This window comes from Mauremys mutica, chromosome 11 (assembly GCF_020497125.1).
Source record: "Mauremys mutica isolate MM-2020 ecotype Southern chromosome 11, ASM2049712v1, whole genome shotgun sequence".
NCBI lineage: Eukaryota > Metazoa > Chordata > Testudines > Geoemydidae > Mauremys > Mauremys mutica.
This window is the reverse complement of record NC_059082.1, coordinates 72,841,741-72,864,752: the sequence shown is the minus strand read 5'-3', so window position 1 is coordinate 72,864,752 and position 23,012 is coordinate 72,841,741. Positions and strand designations below refer to the sequence as shown.

General features: G+C 42.3%; 1 protein-coding gene across 2 annotated transcripts in view; it reads right to left on the bottom strand.

Annotated features, from left to right (window-relative positions):
* FAM20C (FAM20C golgi associated secretory pathway kinase) overlaps positions 1–18,940 on the bottom strand; it is a 78,383-nt gene extending 59,443 nt beyond the window's left edge. Inside the window, exons 1-4 of one of the 2 annotated variants that reach the window (XM_044979699.1) lie at positions 18,307–18,940; positions 17,288–17,858; positions 14,675–14,853; positions 3,955–4,033 (exon numbers count right to left, since the gene is read on the bottom strand). In XM_044979699.1, the coding sequence (XP_044835634.1) occupies positions 3,955–4,033; positions 14,675–14,853; positions 17,288–17,858; positions 18,307–18,346 (869 nt within the window). In that variant the 5' untranslated portion in view covers positions 18,347–18,940. Of the gene's footprint in view, positions 1–3,954; positions 4,034–14,674; positions 14,854–17,287 lie in introns of both variants that reach the window. The other variant, XM_044979700.1, reaches the window with a different exon arrangement.
* Positions 18,941–23,012: the final 4,072 nt, after the last annotated feature.

The window sequence follows — 23,012 nt, the reverse complement described above, 5'->3', positions numbered from 1 at the left end:
CATTATCCACATGAGTATCATTGCCATATGACAAGGGCTCTACCAAATCACCGGCCATGAAAAACAAGTCATGGACCGTGAAATCTGGTCTTTTGTGTGCTTTTACCATATGCTATACAGATTTCACGAGGGAGACCAGCGTTTCTCAAATTGGGGGTTCTGACCCAAAAGGGAGTTGCAGAGGGGTCACAAGGTTATTTTAAGGGGGTCACGGTATTGCCACCCTCACTTCTGCGCTGACTTGATAGCTGGGGGGTGGCTAGCAGTGGCTGTTAGCCGGGTGCCCATCTCTGAGGACAGCACCCCACCCGCAGCAGCGCAGAAGTAAGGGTGGCAATACCATACCTGCCATCCTTACTTCTGCGCTGCTGCTAGTGGCAGCTCTGCCATCAGCGCTGGGCTCCTGGACAGCAGATGCCACTCTCCAGCGGCTCAGCTCTGCAGGCAGCACTGCCGCCAGCAGCAGTGCAGAAGGGCTGCAGTACCGCAACCCCCTCTACAATAACCTTGTGACTACCCAACAACTCCTTTGTGGGTCAGGGTCCCTGCAATTACAACACCATGAAATTTCAGATTTAAATAGCTGACATCATGAAATTTGCTATTTTTAAAATCCTATGACCGTGAAATTGACCCAAATGGACCATGGATTTGGTAGGGCCCTACATATGACACCTTGCCTGGGAAGGAGTCAGACGTAAAGCCTGAACCAAAAGTGATATCCCCTCAAAAGAGGGAACAGCTTAAATTTAGAGAAGGCTCCTTTCTGCTGGATAAGGCCCTTCCATGGGAAGTCCTGTAGATTTAACAGCCTGTATTTTTAAAGTTTTAGGATGTTCAGTTCCATGGAAGGAAACCACTCTGTATATCTCACCAAACAATTCATGGAAAATAGATCATAAAGTGTGGGAAATTGATATAGTCCCATTGAACTCAATGGAGCTACAGTAAAAGCTGTTTTACCAGCACTTCACCAACCAAAAAGCTCTATAAACTGGCATTTCTGATCTTCAGTGAAATTCCAGTTTAAGTCCAGTTGGCACAGGGCCAGCAGGGGGTTGGGGTGTGGCAGGGGGTGTGGAGTGCGGGCTCTGTGAGGGAGTTTGGGTGCGGGAAGGGGCGTGAGGCACTGAAGGGGGTGCGGGGTGCCGGATCCGGGGCCACTCACCTTGGGCGGCTCCCCACAAGCGGCGACCTGTCCTGGCTGCTCCTAGGCGGAGGTGCGGCAGGCGGCTCTGCACGCTGCCCCTGTCCTGCCCCAGGAGCTAGCAACACAGCTCCCATTGGTTGGGAACCACGGCCAGTGGGAATTTCAGGGGGCGGCACCTGCGGGCAAAGGCTCAGGCAGTGCTCAGAGCTGCCTGCCATGCCTCCGCTTAGGCTGTTGGATCAGACACCCCCTCCCACACACACTCCTGCACCCAAACTCCCTCCCTCTTAGTTAACTGGCATTTTTCATATACCAGCACCCCCCATTCCCCGAACGTGCCAGATAAAACAGCTTTTACTGTATATTGATTTGCACCAGCTTAGGATCTGGCTTCCTGTTCGTAATGAAAACAAATACTCGCAAATGTCCTTAATAAGAAAACTAAAGTATTCTACAGCAATCATGTGAAATACAGTTGTGTTGCCACTGTAAGATGGAGTATTTGGGAACACAGTTGTAGAATGCTGCAGTGGTTCTTTTTCTAAACATGTATTTAATGCAAAATCAGTTAGAAAATAGCATTTTAACACCCTCAAAATCAAGTTGAAGGGATGATTAAGACATAGTTGTTTTCTGCTATCGTGCCCGTGGATGGCAATAATTGCTTCTGTATAGGAAACTGGTTATACATCCATTGCCATCCATCATCTTGCCAGTGGAGTATATAAAGCAGTACATATGGTAAACTTTTGATTTAACCTCATTAGCATTCCCAGAGCTACAATGTCGCAGCAATGATAATGATTTAAAATATCTGCATCTAAGTAAATGGAGACAAGAGGAATCTTGTACCATGTGGAAAGCCACCAAGGCCATCACTCTTTTACCTAATAATTAAAGACTGCTAGGCCCTGTCGTGTTCTCAGAAATTTCCCAGGGAGGGTCAGAAATTATTTGGAATAGTGATAAAATGTGTCAGAATAAATGTGTTGGGAAGGGAGTGGGGGGAGGAGTAGAGCCTCAGTGGTATCATCCAAACCGCTGCTCTGAGCATTGCTTTTATAGTTCCAGTGGTTTTGGAATGGTCTATTTAGGACATGCTTTGGCAACATCTCCCTTCAGACTTGTCTACATCATTTTATGTAGATTCCCTCTCAGAGATCTGAGCCTCCCAGCCCCACAAGAGGAACCAAGAAGAAGACATGCATCCGACGAAGTGGGTATTCACCCACGAAAGCTCATGCTCCCAAACGTCTGTTAGTCTATAAGGTGCCACAAGACTCTTTGCTGCTTTTACAGATCCAGACTAACACGGCTACCCCTCTGATACAAGAAGAATGTGAATCCAGAGGAAGCCAGCCTAAATGGGAGGAATTTGGGAATAACATGGGACCACTGGGCCTTTGCACAAACACTTTGAGGTTCTGTGGATGATCTGAGATCTAGGGGATTTCTTCATAGATCTCAGGACACACATGAACAAGGAGACTGATGTTCCTTCTGAAGTTCATATAAGGCCTGATCTATTGTAGGCACTTGTATGGCTTCTGTTACTATAGTATCTGAGCATTTCACGGTCTCTAATGCATTTATTCTCACAATATCCCTGAGAGGTAAGGTACCTCCCTTTATTATCACCATGTTACAAATGGGGAATAGAGGCACAGAGATAGTAACTGACGTGCCCAGGTCACATAGGAAGTCAGTAGCAAAGCAGGAAATTGAACCCAGGTGTCAAGCTAACCCCCTGCTCACTGGACCATCCTTCCTGTCTACATGTACAATATAAAACACATACATACTGAAGACCACATATTCTGTGCTGCTTTATTCCTTTACAGACCACCTTAAAGGAAATTAAGTGAACTTCCTTATAGGGGGAACAAAGAAAGGAAATGAGTTTATTATTCCAGTAATACCACTGACACAGAATAAGTAGCTTCATTAAACATTCTGCAACCTCAAGTGATTTTACTAAACCCTGTACACTAAGCACACAATGATTTTCATTATTATAATACAAACATATAGGGCCTGATTCAGAGCTCACTCACATCAGTTTTACACCTGTGCAACTCCACTGACCTCAGTGGCATTACTCCTGCTTTACACGGGTGTAAGTGAGAGTAAAATCATTCCTGTTCCAGCCAAGTCTTTTCTCCTCACTCCTGCTTCTCAAAGAACCTCATTTTCACAGCTACAATACAGCCTTAGCAAACAGTAGAGTGCACCTCTAATACCAACAGCAATAAATCAAAGGATGAAATTATAATTCATCAAACAAACACTATTTACGTCTTCCTCTCTAATAAATCTATTCTGAAAACCTGGCCCAAACTCGCTCTCTTGCTGGTAACATTTCCAAAATAAGTGATGCAACACAAACTGCAAAATATCAGAGTAAGTGTGTTTTGAATAAAGATCCACATAAGAAAGGAACTTTGAGCACATCCTGTATTTTTGTGAGTCAAAGAATTCACAGAGAACAGTGTGCATGACATCTCACATAAAACCACAATATACCTGGTGTCATTTAAGGATCTAATCCAAACCCCATTGTAGTCAATGCAAAGACTCCTATTGACTTCATGTGGATCAGGCTCTAAGAATGCTGAAGTTCCTCATGCCTTAACATGCCTCCTCTTCTTAACATGCCTACAATTTACATTCAGTGGGAAGCTTAGATAACTAAGCACCACCAACTTAGAAGACACGATGAGTGATCTTTTAACAGCTGTCAAGAGGGTAACATGCCACGGCTGTGTAAATCAGCTTTAAAACGGAGCGAAACATTTCTTACTTACTTCATTGGTTTAAACAACGCTTGTCCGTAATTTTGGAATGTCATGATGAGTTTTAGTTGGGTGCCTCCTGATTTCATTGCTGTGGGAGAAAAGTAAAACCGTTTAAAATCACAGCGTACATTTCTACCTACAGTCAGCTGTCTTACACTGAAATAGCACATCTCTCTCTAGCTAAGCTTCTATATTGCACGCATCGTTGTGGTGTCTGAACATCCACATATATGTGTATAGGGCACTCCTAAACAGGGATAAAGACTTAATTAGTGGATGAGTAGGGGAAATGCAGTCTAGAGTAGCTGCTCACACTGACTGAACTGGAGTAGAAAGGGAGTCCTCCATCTTGCATCAGCTTTTCCACTGTTGGCCCGATCCTACAAGTGCAGAAACACCACTGGCTTCAGTGGGAGTTCTGAATGCTAAGCGTGTGTAGATACAGGTCCCTACAGTCTCACTTCCCCCAATCCCTATGTTCTTTCAACTTGCAACCACAAAAAGAGTGCAGGAGGGAAGAAGAGATTGGGTGTGTCTTAGAGAACACCAGAACTTTGGCTGTACAAACGGGTGAGTAGCAGCCAGCCTTTAATTAAAGGCACGAACAGATGCCAATCGCAACTCCAATACTATGCTGTGATTAAAGGATTTATTGTTCCTGAGCAATATGTATATATATATCTTTTATATTCTCCATGGGCATGATCCAAAGCCATTGAAGTCAGTGGGTATCCATGCATTGACTTCAGTGGGCTACGGATCAGGCCCTGCATTAGGTGATATGTACATAAGTGAGAGGTGACTTCAATGGAAGCTTTGAGTAAGGAATGAGTAATGTCTGAGGGCTTAGCTACACTGCGAGTTAGAGCGCATAAAAGCAGCCTCGGGCGCCTTAGCTCACTACCCATTCACACTGGCAAGGCACATAGAGCAATCTGGCTCCAGGGCTAGAGCGCTCCTGGTACTCCACCTCGGCGAGAAGATTTAACGTTTGGTGCACATTGGCTGAAATGCCTGGGCATCAGTGTGAACGAGGTGTTGCATTACTGCACTCTGATCAGCCTCCAGAAACGTCCCATAATCCCCTTAAGTCAAGCGGTCACTCTTGTCATTGTTTTAGAATCACTGCAGGAATGCGGCTATGCCCTTTGAAAGCTCCGTTTCTGACAGCCGGCATGCTTATCTGCTCCGAGACAAAGCAACCATTACTGTGGAGTGCTGTGTGTGAGAGAGAGAGATGGGGATGGGGAGAGGCGGTCTGCTGCTGTCTAAACTTACAAGACAGCATACAGACACACTCTCAGCACCCCAAAAACCCACTCTCTCTCCTCTCACATACACACAACACACTCCTTGTCACACTCCACCCCACCCCTCCCCATTTGAAAAGCACATTGCAGCCACCTGCATGCTGGGATAGCTACCATAATGCACTGCTCTCTGTGGCCATTGCAAGAGCTGCTAATGTGGCCACCTCAGTGTACTGTCAGCTGTCAGTGTGGACAGATTGCAGCGCTTTCCCTACTGCGCTCTACGAAGGCTGGTTTAACTCAAAGTGCTCTACATCTGCAAGTGTAGCCATGCCCTGAAATTTGGCTCATGCTGCACACTGTAGACCATTTTTGCTTGACTCTCAAACACCAGCTGATGGTGAATTACTGTAAGACTGACGTTTATTCCTAGCAACTGCACCATTTGTACAATATCACGTTAACAGTCAGATGATGGTGTTTTTAAACCTGGACTGATACATTTTTTGTATAAGTGGAAAAAAACATGTCACTTAAAAAAAACACGCATTATACGAGTAAAAGAGTTCTCAAAGACTACATCTTATCTGATGATATGGTTAGTCAAGGGAGGTAAATATATGCTTCAGCAGACCATCTGCTCTCTTCCACCAGCCAAGAACACTTCGAGTAAATGAAATGACCTACACCCAAGCTCTTTAGTTCACTTCTGCATTGTGCAGTGATGGTCATGTCAGTCATCTCAGTGTGGGCAATTTAGTCCTTTTTAATGCTTCCTCTGAATGATCAGATAATCCCCTTCTTTAGAAATCAGACAAAAAGGGTATAAATTTAAGAACTATGTAAAATGTCATGTTATCTTTTTCATAAATTTTGCCTTAGAGCTGGCCTTATTTGACCTGTCTAATGTCTACATTTGCTTTCCCTAACCAATACCATTAGTTACACGTCCTGTTAATTACTCCTCTCTGGGCCTTATTACTGATGGGTCACCAGCTCGCTTTCAGTGCTTGTAATCCGGATATTTTTTGCAACAAAATGCTATGCAAATCTGGTCAGTTTAATTACTCTTCTTCTGGAAGAAAATCCCTCCTGCGTTGCTATTTTGCTGACCCCTGCCTCCTACTGCATTACTCGGCTATCCCAATGGAACAAATAAATAATTAGAAATTAAGGGGCATTAAACAACTCACACTGAACAGGTATACCAGAAACATGTGGTTTTCATATATTAGGCTCACTCTGCTGCACAGAGTAGGTGAGATCCTCATGGACACCTGAAGGGAAGTGGGGGAGGTACAGATGGTTTTCCAGACACAAACACTCTGAATCCTGGAGGTCTAGTTTCATATCCCTCCACATAAAGCCGATTTTGCACCATTTCAACAGAATACTCCCATTTTACAAAAAGTCAGGGTTCTACACATGGCATGACCTGGACCTGATACAACCATTAGGAGTTATGCAGCCACATGAGCAGGAAAGCCCATATTGACTGGGAAAGGGAGATTGTTCAAGACCAAAAGGGTGTAGAGATGGAGGAAAAAAAGGAGATTCCCTCACAGCAATTTCTAAACACACAGCTTGGAATACTCTAAGTTTACTAGGATGCACAGCACGTTAAAGCAGCACAAGAGATTGTTATTTGGCTAGCAACCTCTGCGGCCAATGACTTTGGCAACAAGAAAGGGGAAAACTTTATGAAAGGTTCATGAAAAATTGCTCTGATTTGTTACACATGCGAGGCCTGATTTCCAGACCGAAAGAACTGGTCCATCCTTTGTGTGAGGGTGCAAGGTGAGAAGATTAAAGGTTCCCTCTGGCCTTGTCATACTCACCCACACATTATTGTCTGCACAAGCAGAATTGGTTGCAGTAGCACTCTGGAGCACAAGGACTGCTGGAGTTTTGTGCCACTGCTGAGTTTAGATGTAGGACTTCATGCCTCCCAATTGGCCCCCTGCAGTGCAGGGTGGGGGAACACATGCTACACACTGACTGAGGGTGGCACAGCAACCGCACTCCCCCTTGGCTTCTAGAGGCATTGTGCCTTGCCGGGGAACAATCTGCCCAGGCACTTCAGCAGGAGCTATGCTGCTCCCTTACTATGGCTCCCAACCATTTTAACCCAAAGGCTGGAGTCGCATCATAGGCACATTTAACTTACGTGATTTTAACTATACGCGCTCAGCAAAACAAACAAACAAAAAAGAGAAAAACAATAATTTATATACTGTACCTGTAGTGCGGGCAATTCCGCCCGCCATTCCACTCAATGAGCGTTTGACTATACGCAATTTTCGCCTTACGCACTGACCTCAGAACCTAACCCCCACGTAAGATGCGACCTCCCCCGTACATACAGGTGCCTACCTACATATGCAAAAGTGAGGATCGTTAACATGAATTATACAGTGCCGGAGTTGTGCATGACACGTCGCAGATGAGAAAGAGGTATGGTCTGAATCCAATGTGCTTTCAATCTAAGGTCTTGACCCTGCAGACAGTGACATGTGTGCTTAATATCTGGGATTGGGTGCATGCAAAAACCTTGATTTGCATAGGCCTATGTGGTAGTGCATGTCTAAAGCAGGGCTCACATTCATGGAGACTATCTGAACATTAGGCCTAGAGACTTTCAAGGCTGCTTGCTCAGCTTCTTTTCATCTTCTGGCATATATGACTCAGACAAGGAACATTCCACTTTCCACTTATGTTTCTCAGTTCAGACATGTTTCCCTTTATATTATGCCAAGGAATAAGAATCCAATCATGTTCTAAAGCCTTGTTTGCTTGTTTGGAGATGCCCTTGAGACTTCAGCTGCTACCCAAATAAAAATTTCATAAGGATTTATAATACACAGGATTAGAACATACAGTATTCAGAGAAGAGCACATAATGACAGTAAGCCATTACAGCCTGTCAAGTCTATGATCAGCATACTAAGACATTTCTAAGATGGCCTTAGGGCTGTTCTGACTCCAAAGGTGTCTTCCAGCCAGGGTCATAATCCACATTTTAAAAAGTGTTGGAATATGCCTTTATGTTACAGACGATGAGCAGCTCTGGAAAAGTTCTTAAAAACTTGCTGACACCATATAGTACATCTTGAGTCAACTCTCATCCAACAATTCTTGGACATGTTTATATAATGGTAAAAGTAAATTCCAGTACAAAGACTACCTTTAATCTTTAGGCAATTCAACTTGTCAAAGAAAGAAATTGGAAGCTAAAGGTTAATATACTCCAGCTTTAACATCCTCTTTCATCTAAGGTACTGCAAGAATTTTACAGCCTGATTTCAAGAGGCTTTGGAACAAATCCTCAGTGGGGTTAACTTTACCAGGGACATTTGGGGATTGAAGGCCTGGTCCAAAGGCCACTGAAGTCCAAGAGCGTCTTTCTACTGATTCTTCTGGTCTTTGGATTAAGTATATAATGATCTTCTCCCATGCTCACCTGTCATCCTTCTCCCATCCTTCTCCTGGGGGTTCCTAGTCAGTCATACCTCCAACTTCTCCCCCACCTAGTCCCTCTTGAAAACACATGTCCATGTTTTCTGCAAACCCTACACCTCCCCTTTGCGAAGTGTTCAAATAATGAAACCCTCTATGGAACTTATGAGATGTATGGCACCACGATCACTCAGTCATGTTTTTATAGCTGTCCATATGTGGTTTCTTGCACCATCCTCTAAAGCATCTTGTACTGACTGCTGTCCGAGACAGGACATTGGACTGGATGAACCCCTGGTGTGACCTAGTATGTAATTTCCTGGATGTTGTTGCAACCCAGCCCTCATCCTTCCAATACATTTAGATCGTAAGCTCTTCGGTAAGGGCACTTGTCTTTGTAGAGTGTGCACTATTATAGTGCACTATTATAGTGCACTATTGTGGTGTTATAAATAATAATCATCATTTTTATTAACAATGGGAGTGGCAGGGCCCTGAATATCAAGTTAAGATATTCCTCATAGTCTTTTGCAACACCATCAGGAAGAGATAAAGGACAGAGTGCTAGCATTAAGTCTGAACTTCCTTTCTTTTGACTGTGTCTGACATACACTATTCCATATACTTATGCTGCCGATATATGAGAGAGGTGGGACTGAGCTAAAACTCGCAGTGTGATAATATCTGAATAAGGGAAAGTTTAAATCCAGATATAGATTCCAACTTTGTAAATCAGACCTAAATTTAACATCAACACCTCAACCTTGCTAGCAGATAATAGTCTGCACAACCTAGATCAGGGGTAGGCAACCTATGGCACACGTGCCAAAGGCGGCATGCAAGCTGATTTTCAGTGGCGCTCACACTGCCAGGGTCCTGGCCACTGATCTGGCAGGCTCTGCATTTTAATTTAATTTTAAATGAAGCTTCTTAAACATTTTAAAAACCTTATTTACTTTACATACAACAATACTTTACTTATATATTATAGACTTATAGAAAGAGACCTTCTAAAACCATTAAAATGTATTACCGGCACGTGAAACCTTAAATCAGAGTGAATACATGAAGACTCGGCACAGCACTTCTGAAAAGTTGCCGACCCCTGACCTAGATGCTTGTTTCCACACAAACTGTAATAAGGAACAAATTTCAAAAGAAATTCAAGCCTCAGTCACTTCTTAACTTGTTCTTGCTCAGCCACTGCTGCTGACTCGTTTTTAAAGGCCTTCAAGATGATAAAAGCAGTTTTAAAAGGCGGAGATATCTGTTAAAACATCCAAAGTCTTTGTTGTACATTGTAAGTCCCCCCCACAACCCCATTCAGGCCTGTAAATTTAATCAATCTGCTGATTCTTGGCAGATTCATTGTTTTCTTATAAAGTAAATCAGTGGTGCTACATTTCATCATGTTTTTCACACATTCTTTCCTTGCCTTTTGACAAGATATTTATCATTTTACTGAGAGCCAGGATCTAGGTTCAGTATTCATAGCACTGTCTTTTAGTTTTCGGTTTAGCCAATGTCTACCTTCGTTAATTGTACCATTTATCTACCACATCAGTAATTTTGTGCTCTAGCTTTCTAATTATTGCCTGCACAAATTGAATGCATCATAGGCTTTAGAAATCAACTGAATCAGGTAATGTTCCCAAGGCCTTTCAACCAGGAAATTTAAAAAAAAACAACCCACACACAGAAGCCTGTTTTGCTGACATGCAAGCCAATGGCAAAACTCCTGTTGACTTTAATGGGAGAAGGATCAGGCCCACAGTTACTGAACGGATGCATCTAACTGCTCTATGCCATACAATGCTTCTAGTTAAACTGCTCGTGCTGCTGCTGTGATTATGCACATGCATAAATGTGCAGGAGAATGGCTAATTACAGTAATTTGTACAGGATGTTATGGTAATTCTCCATGCAAAGCAGGTGTGCCGTTTGGCATGCATATGTGCATCCATCTTTTCTGAAAATTGGGTTTCAATATTCAATAGAAAATATTAATGTTTAGGCTCCAGTCCTGCACCCTTTTAAGTCATCAGAAGTTTTGCTTTGGATTACATGAGAACAGGATCAGCCCCTTTGCACTGAACAGAATAAATAGAAAACACATACTGATAGGCAGGGCTTTGAATATGTACTTGGCTTAAAGCTATTCTTAACCCTGTCCTTTTCAAGGCCACCTCTGGGTGTCACTGTGGGAACTAGATGTAATGTTCATATTCAATTTTCCATAGTGGCATCATCAATGGATTTGTTCAATTTAAACTTTAACCTCCAGGAAATGTCACCTTGATGCTCTCTGCTCTTGTGAACTAAGCAGTAATTGCTTCTCTCACCAGTTTCATTTTAAGGTAACTGGATGGGTTACAGAATCTTGCAAGCAGTTTTGATTGATCCAGAGCTGTCTATTTGGACGTGACACTTTCCAATTAATAATAAAATTAAGCAGATACATCTGACTTGGCTAAGAAGGCAGTTTAGCTACAGTTCAGGTTGCAAACAGTATCAAAGCCTGCATATCAAAACCACATAAGCCTATTAAAACCTATATATAACATATCAAAATATTAGAAAACCTGCTGTAGACAAGATTCCTTGCACTAAAAGGATTGGATAAGCTAATAGGTCTTTTCCATCTAACTTCTAGGATTCTATATAGTTAATTGCACTGAATGTCAAAAGAAAATGATGATTCTCAGGCACTATGAAGATTTCAATTTGTTTTACACTTTTAACCTGGTAGTCATCTTCATAGCTGCCTTTCAAAACCAAACCACCGAAGGAACCATGCAAATTAACTTGGCAAATGTGCAGAATCATGTGAAACAATGCAGTGATCATTCATGTGTCCTTTGATAATACATGTCAGACTTTATTCATCCATTCAAAAGCTTTTGAGTCCTTACTGCTTCTACGCACAAAAAGTGAAAAGTGGGCAGGTGTCAATATAATAATAATAAAAGCCCTAAGAATTTGCAGTGTAAAACAAAACATACTCCACTCTACAAATATTAATAATATAAAATAAGGTTCTTTCTTTCTTCAAACCTTGCTATAAACCTGTTAACAGAGGAACAAACATGGCTTGGTTGCCAATGGTTTGGGCCGGATCCTACCATCTTGGTGCAGGCAACCTTCCAACTGTAGCCAGGATTGGACCCCTTGATTTTTATAAGCTCACTTTAAAGGGCTAGCTTGAGTTCATTCCTAGGAACTGATTTTTACCTATTTTTTTCAGACAGAATCTGCACTTCTTTGGTTAAGGAACATTGTCTAATGAGATGCATTGTTTAGTATTTTTGTATATCCGAATTGCAAGGCATCCTTGGTGTAAATTACTCATATTTATTATTTTATTGCAGCAACATCTCGAGGCCCCAAGCTCATTGTGCAAAACACTGTACAAGCATATAACAGAATATCCCATATGCAGCACATAATATAATAAATCTGGTTTTGTGCATCTGTAGCACTTTTCCCCAGAGGATCTCAAAGCCCTAGCAAAGCTTTAGTTAATTAAAGCCTTACACGACATCTGTAAGACATATAAAGTGAAATCAAGGCCCCAGTGAAGTCAATGGCAAAATTTCTATTGGCTTCATTGGGGCTGGGATTTTTCACTCATAATTTTTATAATAATTTTGCTGATAGGTAACTGAGGCAGAAAGATATTAAGCAACATGCCCAAGAGTACAGAGCAAGTCAGTGGCTGGGCCAGAAGTAAACTCTAATATTTCTGATTCTCATTCCCCTCCTTCAATCACAAGCCAACACACTCTCTATGACAAACTGAGAAAGATTTTATTACATCGTCTATTTGAAAAACATTACATTATGGTCACATCTGAGCATGCTGCAAGCCATGGTTTTCCTCTGCATAAGCAACATATACTATATTTAGATCTCGGAGAAAAATATATAGTTCAGTAAATTGTGAAGCTACACTATTCAGCAGTGCAGTATATTCAGCAGTGGCCACTTTAGTCCAAATGCATTTTGAGAGATGCATGGTGCTCTTACAGCAAATCAAACACGGCTGGTCAAGCGTTTCAAATGCAAAGTCTTAAAGGACCTGGGGTTAAGCAAAATTGTTGCCCTGAAGCTGTGCAAGGTGATAGATCACGGAAGTGATACCACCACTCTCCAGGGTGTGGGAGGGATAGGAGGGGACCCAGCTTATATCTCTTTCTTTTCCATCTCCTGATGGATAAGTGAGGAGTGCCTTTAAAATCAGCATAGTAAGGAGCTGTCCCTACTCCCCAATCCAATTGCAAGATGAATATTCTGTACATCATTCCTGACTGGGTGAGTGGGTCAGGAAAGGGGATTGTCATTCCCCACAAAGACAAGGCAGTGAAAATCACCTAGAACATGTTCCACTGTAAATTATCCTTGTTATCCCGAGGCCTAGACTGCAGGAAGATGAAAAGCATTCGGTATTATCTAAAGAGAGTGACTGCTATTTCTATTATGTTAGGTGTTATCTAAAGATGGAATATATACGGCACGATTCTCAAATCCTTAATAAAGCATCTCAATCCAGAGGCGGGGCAGAAAACCAGCACACAGGCTCATACAAATGGCATTTATTTATGCACCTTACAGTCAATTTGATCGTTCAGTACATTGGTCTGGACATCCTGTTAAGGCAACATGGTTTGAAAATTGCTCTCTTTGGGTGAAATTCCCCTCTAAGCAGAGCACGAGGCCTAAGCATGATTTAAGTTCCACTTAAAGCTTTGGAGTGTCTCTCTGCATAAAGTTGAATTTCATCCACGTCACATTCCCCAAATCCTGGCTCCTGCTGTCTTGACTAACTAAATCGATCCCTCCTTTCTGATCAAGAATCCCACTTAATCCTAGTACTGTTCAGAGAAAACTATGGTTCACAGGATGGAAAATGTAACCAGTAGGCCTAGTGATGCTGATTTACTGGGGCAAAATTCCCATTAAAGCCAATGGAAGTTTTTACTGAATAAGATTGCAGGGTCAAAGCCCAGTGACCTAATCCCGCAGTGGAAATACAGATTATCAGCAGTTTTGTAGAGCTTCTACTATTTCATCATTGTGAAAAGATGAAGAGTACTTAGGAAGCTGGTGTTTAATAGAAATTGCCTAATTTTTATGTGCCTAAAACAACTGGACAATTATCAGCCACCAGAATAAAATTACATTAACTAGTTTAGACTGTCAGGACCCTGTTTTGTTTTCTTTTGTTGGTAACTATAAAGCCATATTCAACAGCACCTAAACCTATCACTAATCAACCCCATAGCAAATATTTCCATGGGTTCCAGACCATTAAATATACCGAATGGTCAACACAGTATCATCGCAATCATGGGTTTATAAACAGAACAAACAGAGTTGAACTATGGACTCCATCCTGCTACCCTGATGCTTGTTTCACTGTCTTTTGAAATCAGTGTAGATCTGGATGTACAAACACTGCAGCTCCAGGCTTTAAAGCTATAGCAGTACTGGAGCACAATGCAGATTGGCAAGAGCTATAGAGACACTGCACTGTGTTGCTTCATTCTTTAAACACCTTCTGCAGGTGACGATGTTGCTCTTCATCCCAGCCCCCCACCCCTTCAGGATTTTTTTTAAACACCAAACTCTTTGTTGAGAAAATTCAAATACAAAAATCAGACTTTTGAAAAATTCAACTTTGTTTAATGAGCAATATTCAACCGTGTTGTAACTGTACCTCAGAAGTCAATAGGTTTACCTCAGGGATGAATCTGGTCTAATATGTTTTGCAGCTAGAATCTTGCTAGCATCCATGCCAATACAAACGGCTTCTCAAATATTCATGCAACACAGAACTGGCAAGATATCTTTATGAAGCCTCTTTTATATTTAACAAGGAAAATAAGTGCAGACTAATGTAGCCAGGAAGCAACGTTTTAGGAACATCAAGTATAAGTAATGGAAAATACTCATTAATATTAAAACAGCAATGAGGTTTTGAGTAAGTAAATAGTCATAAAACAAATATATGTATCTGAACCTACCAACACTGGTTATCTTCTGGGAGACCAGGTCCTGTAGCAAAGCCTCAATTGCAGGATTGTGTCTGGAATACAACTCATATCGATTAATACCAATGTGGAATTTTAACCAGTTTGGGTAGGAATCTACAGCTGTTTCTGCGGTGGGTAAAAATTCTTCATCTTCATTACCTTCATTTTGCCTATCACAAAGAAAAAGAGAGAGAGAGAGAGAGAAGTATTATTATTTTTTTATCTGCCAGTTCTCCACAAAGCAACTTAAAAGAGGGCTTCAAAATGCAATGATGTGAAAAGCAAACAACATAGATGTGGGAGAAGGGCTTCAGTTTGTCCCTGATGTGGATTAAGGGCCTGCTTCCACTTCCAGTGAAGCCATTGGGAGCTTTGCCATTGACCTCAATGAGAGCAGAGTTGTGACCTAAATTATTAGTGCTTGATCCAAAGGCCATTAAAGTCAGTGGCAAAGCTCCCATTGACTCCAATAGACGTTAGATCAGACTTGGTGTTATATTGCACTGCCCTAAAACTCCAAAAGAGTGTTGGTTGAATTCGAGGTAGATGCAGTATATTTTATTTTTTAATCCAGAGTACAATGTTAAAAAAAACAACCCAGTGTTGTTTTTATTATTGTAGAGTTGTTGAAAACAACTTGAACAAGTTTGAGACAAAAATATAAACGTTATCCCAAATCTTTATCTAACAATGAACATGTCCTGAAATTATTTGATAATCATGTTGTTACATTCAGATATTATACTTCATATTCCTTTTTTGATCTTATTATTCCAAGGGTATCAAAGGAAGTGAAATGACTTTTGACTACTTCCTAGATTCAAATTCTATTTCCCATGTCTGCAAGAAAGCTTGCTTAGCTTTAAGCTATTGTCATAGCAAAGAATGTTATGAATTAATGTTAACTGCTAAATTTGTTTTTAATTATTTAAACCTTGGGAGCAATAACAAGCAGAGCAGCAGTTATATTGGAGATCACATTGCTATCACATGTCTTGACTGAAGGGGTCAATTTTACCTTTAGCCATCTCTAGAGTATATTCCATACATTATTGTCATATGCTGGTGACAGAGATTTTCCAGAGAAATTGGAAGTTTTCTAAGCTAGTGCATTTTAAGTTTGATTTTAATTATGATACATTGAGGGCCTCTGTGATTCATATAAACTTGAGGTTGAAAATGAAACCATTTGCACTATATTGTTAAAGATTCAAATCCAGGCTAGTTGCTCCCCTGCTTGTCAGAGCTTTTGCATGGCACAATAAAGCTGTTTAAACATTACAGAGTCACTGTGTTTGAAAGAGGGTGCTGTTGTATTAGAGACATGCCTTTTGATTTTTCAGCCATTCAAGTTTCTAAGCATTTCTTATATATCAGTGGGGAAGAGAATTTATAGATGAAGCCAAATGCATTAAAAGTTAAAGACAGAAGCACTGGGCTTTAGAATGTCAAAAAATAATTCAGAGCAGAAAATGTTGTGTCACAAGTCAGATCCTGAAGGTTGAAATCCCATTTGTATCTGAATACTGTGGACAGTTTTATGACCTTTGAAGTCAATCTCTCTGCTTCTGAGAGAAGTTAATATTTTACTGCTCTGTCTTGCGTTCTTTATTTTGTTAGTTTTGGGGGAAAATAACCAGCCCGCTTTAAACATGTTATTTTCTTATCTCATTTGTGACACCTGAATTATATCACTGAAGCTTTCATTTAATCTGAAATAGCTGTCTTGTAAATGACCTGTTAGAACCTATATTTCTTTACAGATACAAAACAAATATGAATTTTATTTCCAGCTACTGGCTTTGACGTATTTCAAAACCTACAACATAACACTGCAAATAGTCTCCATTTTCTACTTATAATGCTATTTCTACCCTCCTCAGGGTTTTAATAAGAAACAATAGTGTGTCTTAAATTATATGTAATAAATGCGGTCTATTGTTTTTTAAAAAGTACTCAGTAGTCTTAACATACACATCAGCTACTGTACAGCAGCTGCTTTTGTCACTTATAATTTTGCATCCAGGCAGAGCGTTTTGACACTGGAATGTAAGTGAACTGCATTGCCATTTCAAACCCTGTGTGCAAGAAGCAGCCCCTGTCTCCTTCACACAAACAGTATATTTTGAAGGTATTGTAATTGAAAGGAAGAGCCCAGATCCACTTGCCACACCAGTGGCTGTTGCATCAGTGGCTTTACTCTGAGCAAAGTGAGACGTTACCTCTCCCCAACCCAAGGCAGGATCATACCATGCCCAGTCTCAGGGTAATGCCACATGAACATAACCCAACTACTCTGCTGCTGGGGAGAAACCATGCTCTGCAGCCCTGCAGACTTTAGCCTTGCTGTGCCTAGCCTGGGGGCCTGATCCTGCGCCCAGCGAAGCCGATGGCTTCACATCCCCTTTGCTTTCAACGACAGCCCGCTGGGGACCCACAGCGTGGAGTCCCCACAGCCCCGGGGTGACCAGACAGCACATGTGAAAAATCAGGACAAGGGTGGGGGGTATATAGGAGCCTGTATAAGAAGAAGACCCCCCCAAATCAGGACTGTTCCTATAAACTCGGGCCATCTGGCCACTCTACCAGCCCCGCTCTACTCACCAGTCCTGGTTCTCGGCCGCTTTCGGGTTAAATCGGATGTCGCTATTGACGTTAAACAAGACATCCTCCTCGGCCAGCTCCGGGGTGGCGATTGTGTAGAGGGGCTGCTCGAAGAGCGCCGCGAGTCTGGAGCGCCCCTTCCCCACGGGCTGCGCGTCCAGACTCCCATCTTGGATGAGCGGCTTATGCCCCAGCTCCCGGCTTATGCCATTTTGTTCCAGCCTCTTAAACGCTTCGGCTTTCTCCGAGGTCCCGAGGAGCTTCTCCCGCGAGTGGGAGGTGAGGTTGGAGCTGGGGTCGCTGCTGAAATCCTGCAGGATCCGCAGCGTGTGCTTGTTAGGCCAGCCCGCTTCCGAGCCGCCCTTCGTCCGCTGCTTCCCCCAGCCCTGAGCCTCCTCGCTCGGGGGGTGAGAACACGAGCAGCCCGTCTTGCCCTCGGTCCTCGCAGCTCGCTTCTCCAGCTTTGGTAACAGATCAATCATGATGTGCATCGTGCAGGCGATCAGGAACACCATCAGGATCAGCACCCGGAATTTTCGGACTAAGATCATCTTCATGGTCCCGGGTCCTCCTAGGAAAACGATACGGGAGGGGAGGCGATTTAAATATTTAAAGGAGCTCTTTCACGGAAAAAGCTTGTTTGTTTCTGAGCGGGGAGAGAACAACTGCGAACGAGCAAGTGGATAAAGTTTATCTCCATCGGCTGTTCGAAATAAATATTCTAAAAGCAGTCGGACCTCGCGTCTGAGTCTCATCAAGTACTGAGCACAAAAAAACCAACAACCCACCACCAAAAAACAAAAGCGAGTCTTTAAAAATCAGTAGGAAAAACAAAAGCCAACCGCAGTTCAATTTATAAACCCATCTGTCCAATTTTTCTTATTTTTTTTGTTTATTACTACAGGGATCACAACGGTAAAGAAAAGGGATTATTGAAGAGACACCAACATCTGAAGCTCTGATTGGGTAAGAAAAAAAAAGACAGAAAGGGGAGGGGGTAATAATAATAATAATAACACCTATTAAAAATAAAAGGCTTTCAGGAGAAGCAAAAATCATCCATAATATTTAGATGTGCTGGAAACGCTTCCTCCCATCCTTTGAAATTGACCAGTGATGCAGCAGAGAGACACACACACACACTCTCTCTCTCCTCCGCGAGACTGTTTAAAAACATTGGCTGGAAAATGATTTTCTCAGACAGTTTCCAGATTCTTCATCCATCGCATCCAGTGCTTGGGAGAGAGAAATGTTCAACTAGGATCAAATCAGGGTGGTGGCTGGATCCAAGCTGAGGTTCCGTGTTTTTTTTTTTTGGTTTTTGGTTGGTTTTTTTTTTTTTTTTGGTTGCAAAACTGTCTGATGGCACTACTGCAACGTGAAGCTTAAATATGGCACGAAAAAAGGAGAGAGATTCGAGGAAAGAAACTAGCACAAATCAGTAGCGGTTCTTCTTAGCGAGGGAGGTGCCGTCTTTGATCTCTGCTGGGTCAAACAGATCTGCCTTGGGAGAGAAAGAGAGAGAAAGGGAGAGGCAGAGATATAATAAAGCCAGCGAGAGAGAAAGAGAGAGAGATCTTTGGCAGGTGCAGAGTGGAAACCCCTTTCAGCTACACTGACTGCTTTAGACTGGTTGGACTCAGAGCGCTGCAGCTCCAGCCTTCAGTGGGTGTGTTAAATATTATGAGCATGCCATGAATCCAGACGTCACAGTTAAGAGATTGGCTAAATAAACGTTACAATGATAGTAACAGGAAAGCCTCAACCACCAGCTTTTCTTTCTTCCCCTCCCACCCCGCTTCTACTGCAGCTCCAACTGGGGCAAGGAGAGGGCGTCTGTTTCTCAAAGGTTTTTTTTGGGGGGGAGAGAGGGGGAATCTATGCTAATAGCATTGCAAAGTATTAGTACAGTCTGGCTGCCTAGACTCAGGAACATGAATTCTGCTATGTCATTGTCTGGAGGGGAGAGAGCATTTTCTCAAGCAAAACTGCTTCTTTCCCTCTCCTCCCTACCTCCCCTTTCTATAACAAGGTCAAAATGTAAAGCTCTGCTTCTGTTCCTCCTCAGAAACAGATGAATAATCTTTATTTTGAATCTGGGTCCTCTGGGCTGTAAAGGTGCTGCAGTATAAGAACCCAGCCCTCTGGTTACATTTGCTGGACATGCTTACAACATAGCTTAATGGAAAAGGCGATTAGGTTACCAGTATTGTCCTCCATCCTGGAGAGATTCTGAAAACTGACCGAGAGTTTCTAATAAGGTAAATTAGAGGGGAAGGATCGGATTGAGACTCGGAAGATTTGGTTTCAGCTCATGGCTCTGCCACAGATTTCATGCTTGTCCTTGGCCAAGTCACTGTGGCCCAGATTCCCCCAAGGCATTTAGGCACTTAGATCCATTGAAATTAGGAGTTAGCTTAAATACCTTGGCGGATCTGGGTCTTTAATCTCTTTTTGCCTCAGTTCTCCATCAGTAAAATGGGGATAATCATACTCCATTTGTCTTGTCTTTGGGGCAGGGGCTGTCTCTTACTGGTGTTGCACCACAGGGCCTTGATATTGGCTGAAGGCTCCTTGTCATACTGAAAAGTAATGAATAACAGTAATAAGCTAAAACACTCATATCCACTACTTGCTATCTTTACACAGGAACACATAAAAGCTGTATCTATTGATTTATTTTGACATGTAATGAGTGCTACAAATGCATCAGACTCTGAACCCTCATTATTAGATGGTTAAGCCATCAAGATATGTTACCGTGCCTTGTGCTTGCATTAAACATATATCTCTGCTCTTATAACATCGCCACACCGGAGAACTGTAAATGACTCTGAAAAGTGCAAGGCCCTGCTCCTGCAAGCTGTTCAACGCAGGTGTGCCTTTGTGCTCCTGCAAAACCTTACTGACTTCAGTGGAGCCTGGGGTGGGTGCAGTGGTCCATCCACGGGGACCGCCTTGCAGAATTGGAACCATCATTTGCACAGAACATTTTTTAATGCCGTGCTGCCATATAGCAATCTGTACCTTGACAATTTCACACTCTGTGTGTGGAGTGTGGAGCATAATCTTTGGTAGACAGTCCACCACATTTCTATCAAATGCGGGCAAGGGCAGATAAGTCTTACAGTAAATCTTGTTGAAGTAAAGCTTATTGAACTCATGCTGGGAATTGGGCATTATCAGTTTGTAAAGTAGTATGTTGTTGTTTTTTTTGACACTGCAAGCACAATACGAACAGGATATACATTCTGGAGCACATCCTGCTCTCCTTATTCAGGCAAAATTCCCATTGAGAATTGGATTTCCTGAACTCTGCAACTGATTTGTTAGAGATGTTGGGCAAAGCATGTACACCTCTAAATGCTTCATTTAGCCATCCATCAAATGGGAGAAATAGTACTTACCTACCAGGGTATAACTCCAAGAATTTGCTTTTAGATCTGCTTAGGCATAGTCCTTCCACGATATTTTTAAACATGGCTGTGGAGTCTACCACTCTGAGATCATCATGGAAAATCATGTTTCAAAATGGGCAAATGGTGACTTGTAGCCCATGCATAACTAAAGTGGTCCGGGGGAAGATGGCAGGAGAGTTAGGGTAACTGAGCTGTCTTGACCCCTAAATATGAATATCCATATTTCCAAAGGGTTGTGTTTCTTGTAAGTGTAACCATGCAGAGGGTCGTGGGGAATGAAGATTCCCTTCCTCCCTTTGTTCCACCATGAACTGTAACAGATTCTTCAGCACCCTTACATCTCCAACCTCCGTAGCCCACAGGCATTAGAATGAGAGGGGTCGCCGTGTTAGTCTGGATCTGTAAAAAGCAACAAAGAGTCCTGTGGCACCTTATGGACTAACAGATGGTTTGGAGCATAAGCTTTCGTGCATGAATACCCACTTCTTGAATACCCACTTTGTCAGATAAAGTGGGTGTTCACCCACAAAAGCTTATGCTCCAATACACCTGTTAGTCTTTAAGGTGCCAGAGGACTCTTTGAGGGATTAGAATGCTCATAAAGGCACCAGTGCCCCATAGGCTATAGATGCCTCATTGGGCTCCCCTTTCGCATGAACCTTAGAAAGGTCATCATCCCCCTTCATGGGTATTTTGCTCTTCAATGGACAAGCTTTTCAAGTGATCCGTTGCCATTTTGAGGTTTAATCCACAGAAAAAGGAAAGGGCTAGACTCAATTTTTAAAATGAATACTGAGGTCTCCAGCACTCCTTGATTTCAGTCTAGTCTTGCCAGAGCCAAAGTTCCCTGGAGTCATTAATAAAAGAGAATTGTTTTAATTCTCTCCTCACCTTTCTTTGCCGAGTCACTCAGTTACAGACCCCATTTCTGTAATGGTTTATGTGAGATTCCACATGCCTGAAATTACACCCATGTATGTGTTTATTGGATCAGATCCACAGAGATAGCAATATTGTCACCAACAGAAGCATCCTCTACTTTGAAGCTTTTTTTTTTTTTGGAACTTGCAACAGGGTTATAGTTTACTAAGTCCATTGCTAATTGCTTTAAGAGATTTCCCATAATGGACAACAGTCTCTTCATTAAATGTGGGTGCTTTTAATGGGTCTGAATAAGAACAGAGACGTGGGGTTCTTTAAACACACTATGAATGAGTTCCCTTATGGTTGTAGCTTATCCTCTGCTTCTGCTAGTGCTGATGTAGAGTAAAGGACACCAGGGAATCCTGCCCTCAAGAACAAGGAAATGCTGATTGCACCTGTTTATCTCACTCACTTCTCCTATATGTCATGGACTATTCTTGTGTGGGAAGGAGGATATCCACACTCCCTGACATCATCCCCTTCTCAGCCTCATCTGACCTTTTGGGAACCTATTACTTCCTCTTGGTTCATGACCCCATTCTACGTGCTCTCCTTCACCTTTAACTTTTGTAGTCTATAGGTGCTGAGCACACTCATTTTTCCTTTGAACTGCTCTGTGCCTCTCATGATCAGGTCTTTCATATTTGGGATGACTGGGCAGTGCCGTCCAAAAGAGATCTTTAATTGGTGTCTTTATTCCATGGAAAAAAATGTATAAAAAAGTCAAGGAATTCTCCGTGTTTCCTGACTTTGATATTTAGAACCCTATATATCCACAGAGGACCCATCTCCTTTGTGTTACTCACAAGGCATTTGCCCACGTCATTCTCAAAAGCCAACAAGTTCTTGCTGAATGTGTATATCCAGAGACTCAATGTGGCTTCCATGCTTGTAGATCAATTATTGACATAGTCTTTGCACTAAGGCAACTGCAAGAAAAATATCAAGAACAAATAAAGCTGCTCTACATGGCCTTCATAGATCAGACATGGCCAGCAGAAAGGGCTTCTCCCAATTGCTAGAGAGAACTGGTTGCCTCCAAATCCTTCTCAATCTGATTCAATTCGTCCATGATGACATGAGGCCAACAGTACAGTATGATGGTGATCAGCGTGACAGCTTTGAAATCCACAGTGTTATCAAACAGGGATGTATTTTGCCACCAACAGCCTTTGGTTTATTCTTCTCTCTGCTGCTCTGTCATGCTTTTTCATCTAGTGCCGAGGGTGTACATCTCCATATGAGATGAGATGAAAAGCTCTTAAGTTTTGTACATCTAAGACCAAAAAAGTGAAGTTAAATATCTGATGCTAAGAGAACTTTTTGTTGCCAACAATGCACTGCTTGTTGCACAAAGTGCAGAGGAACTCTGGCAACTTTGT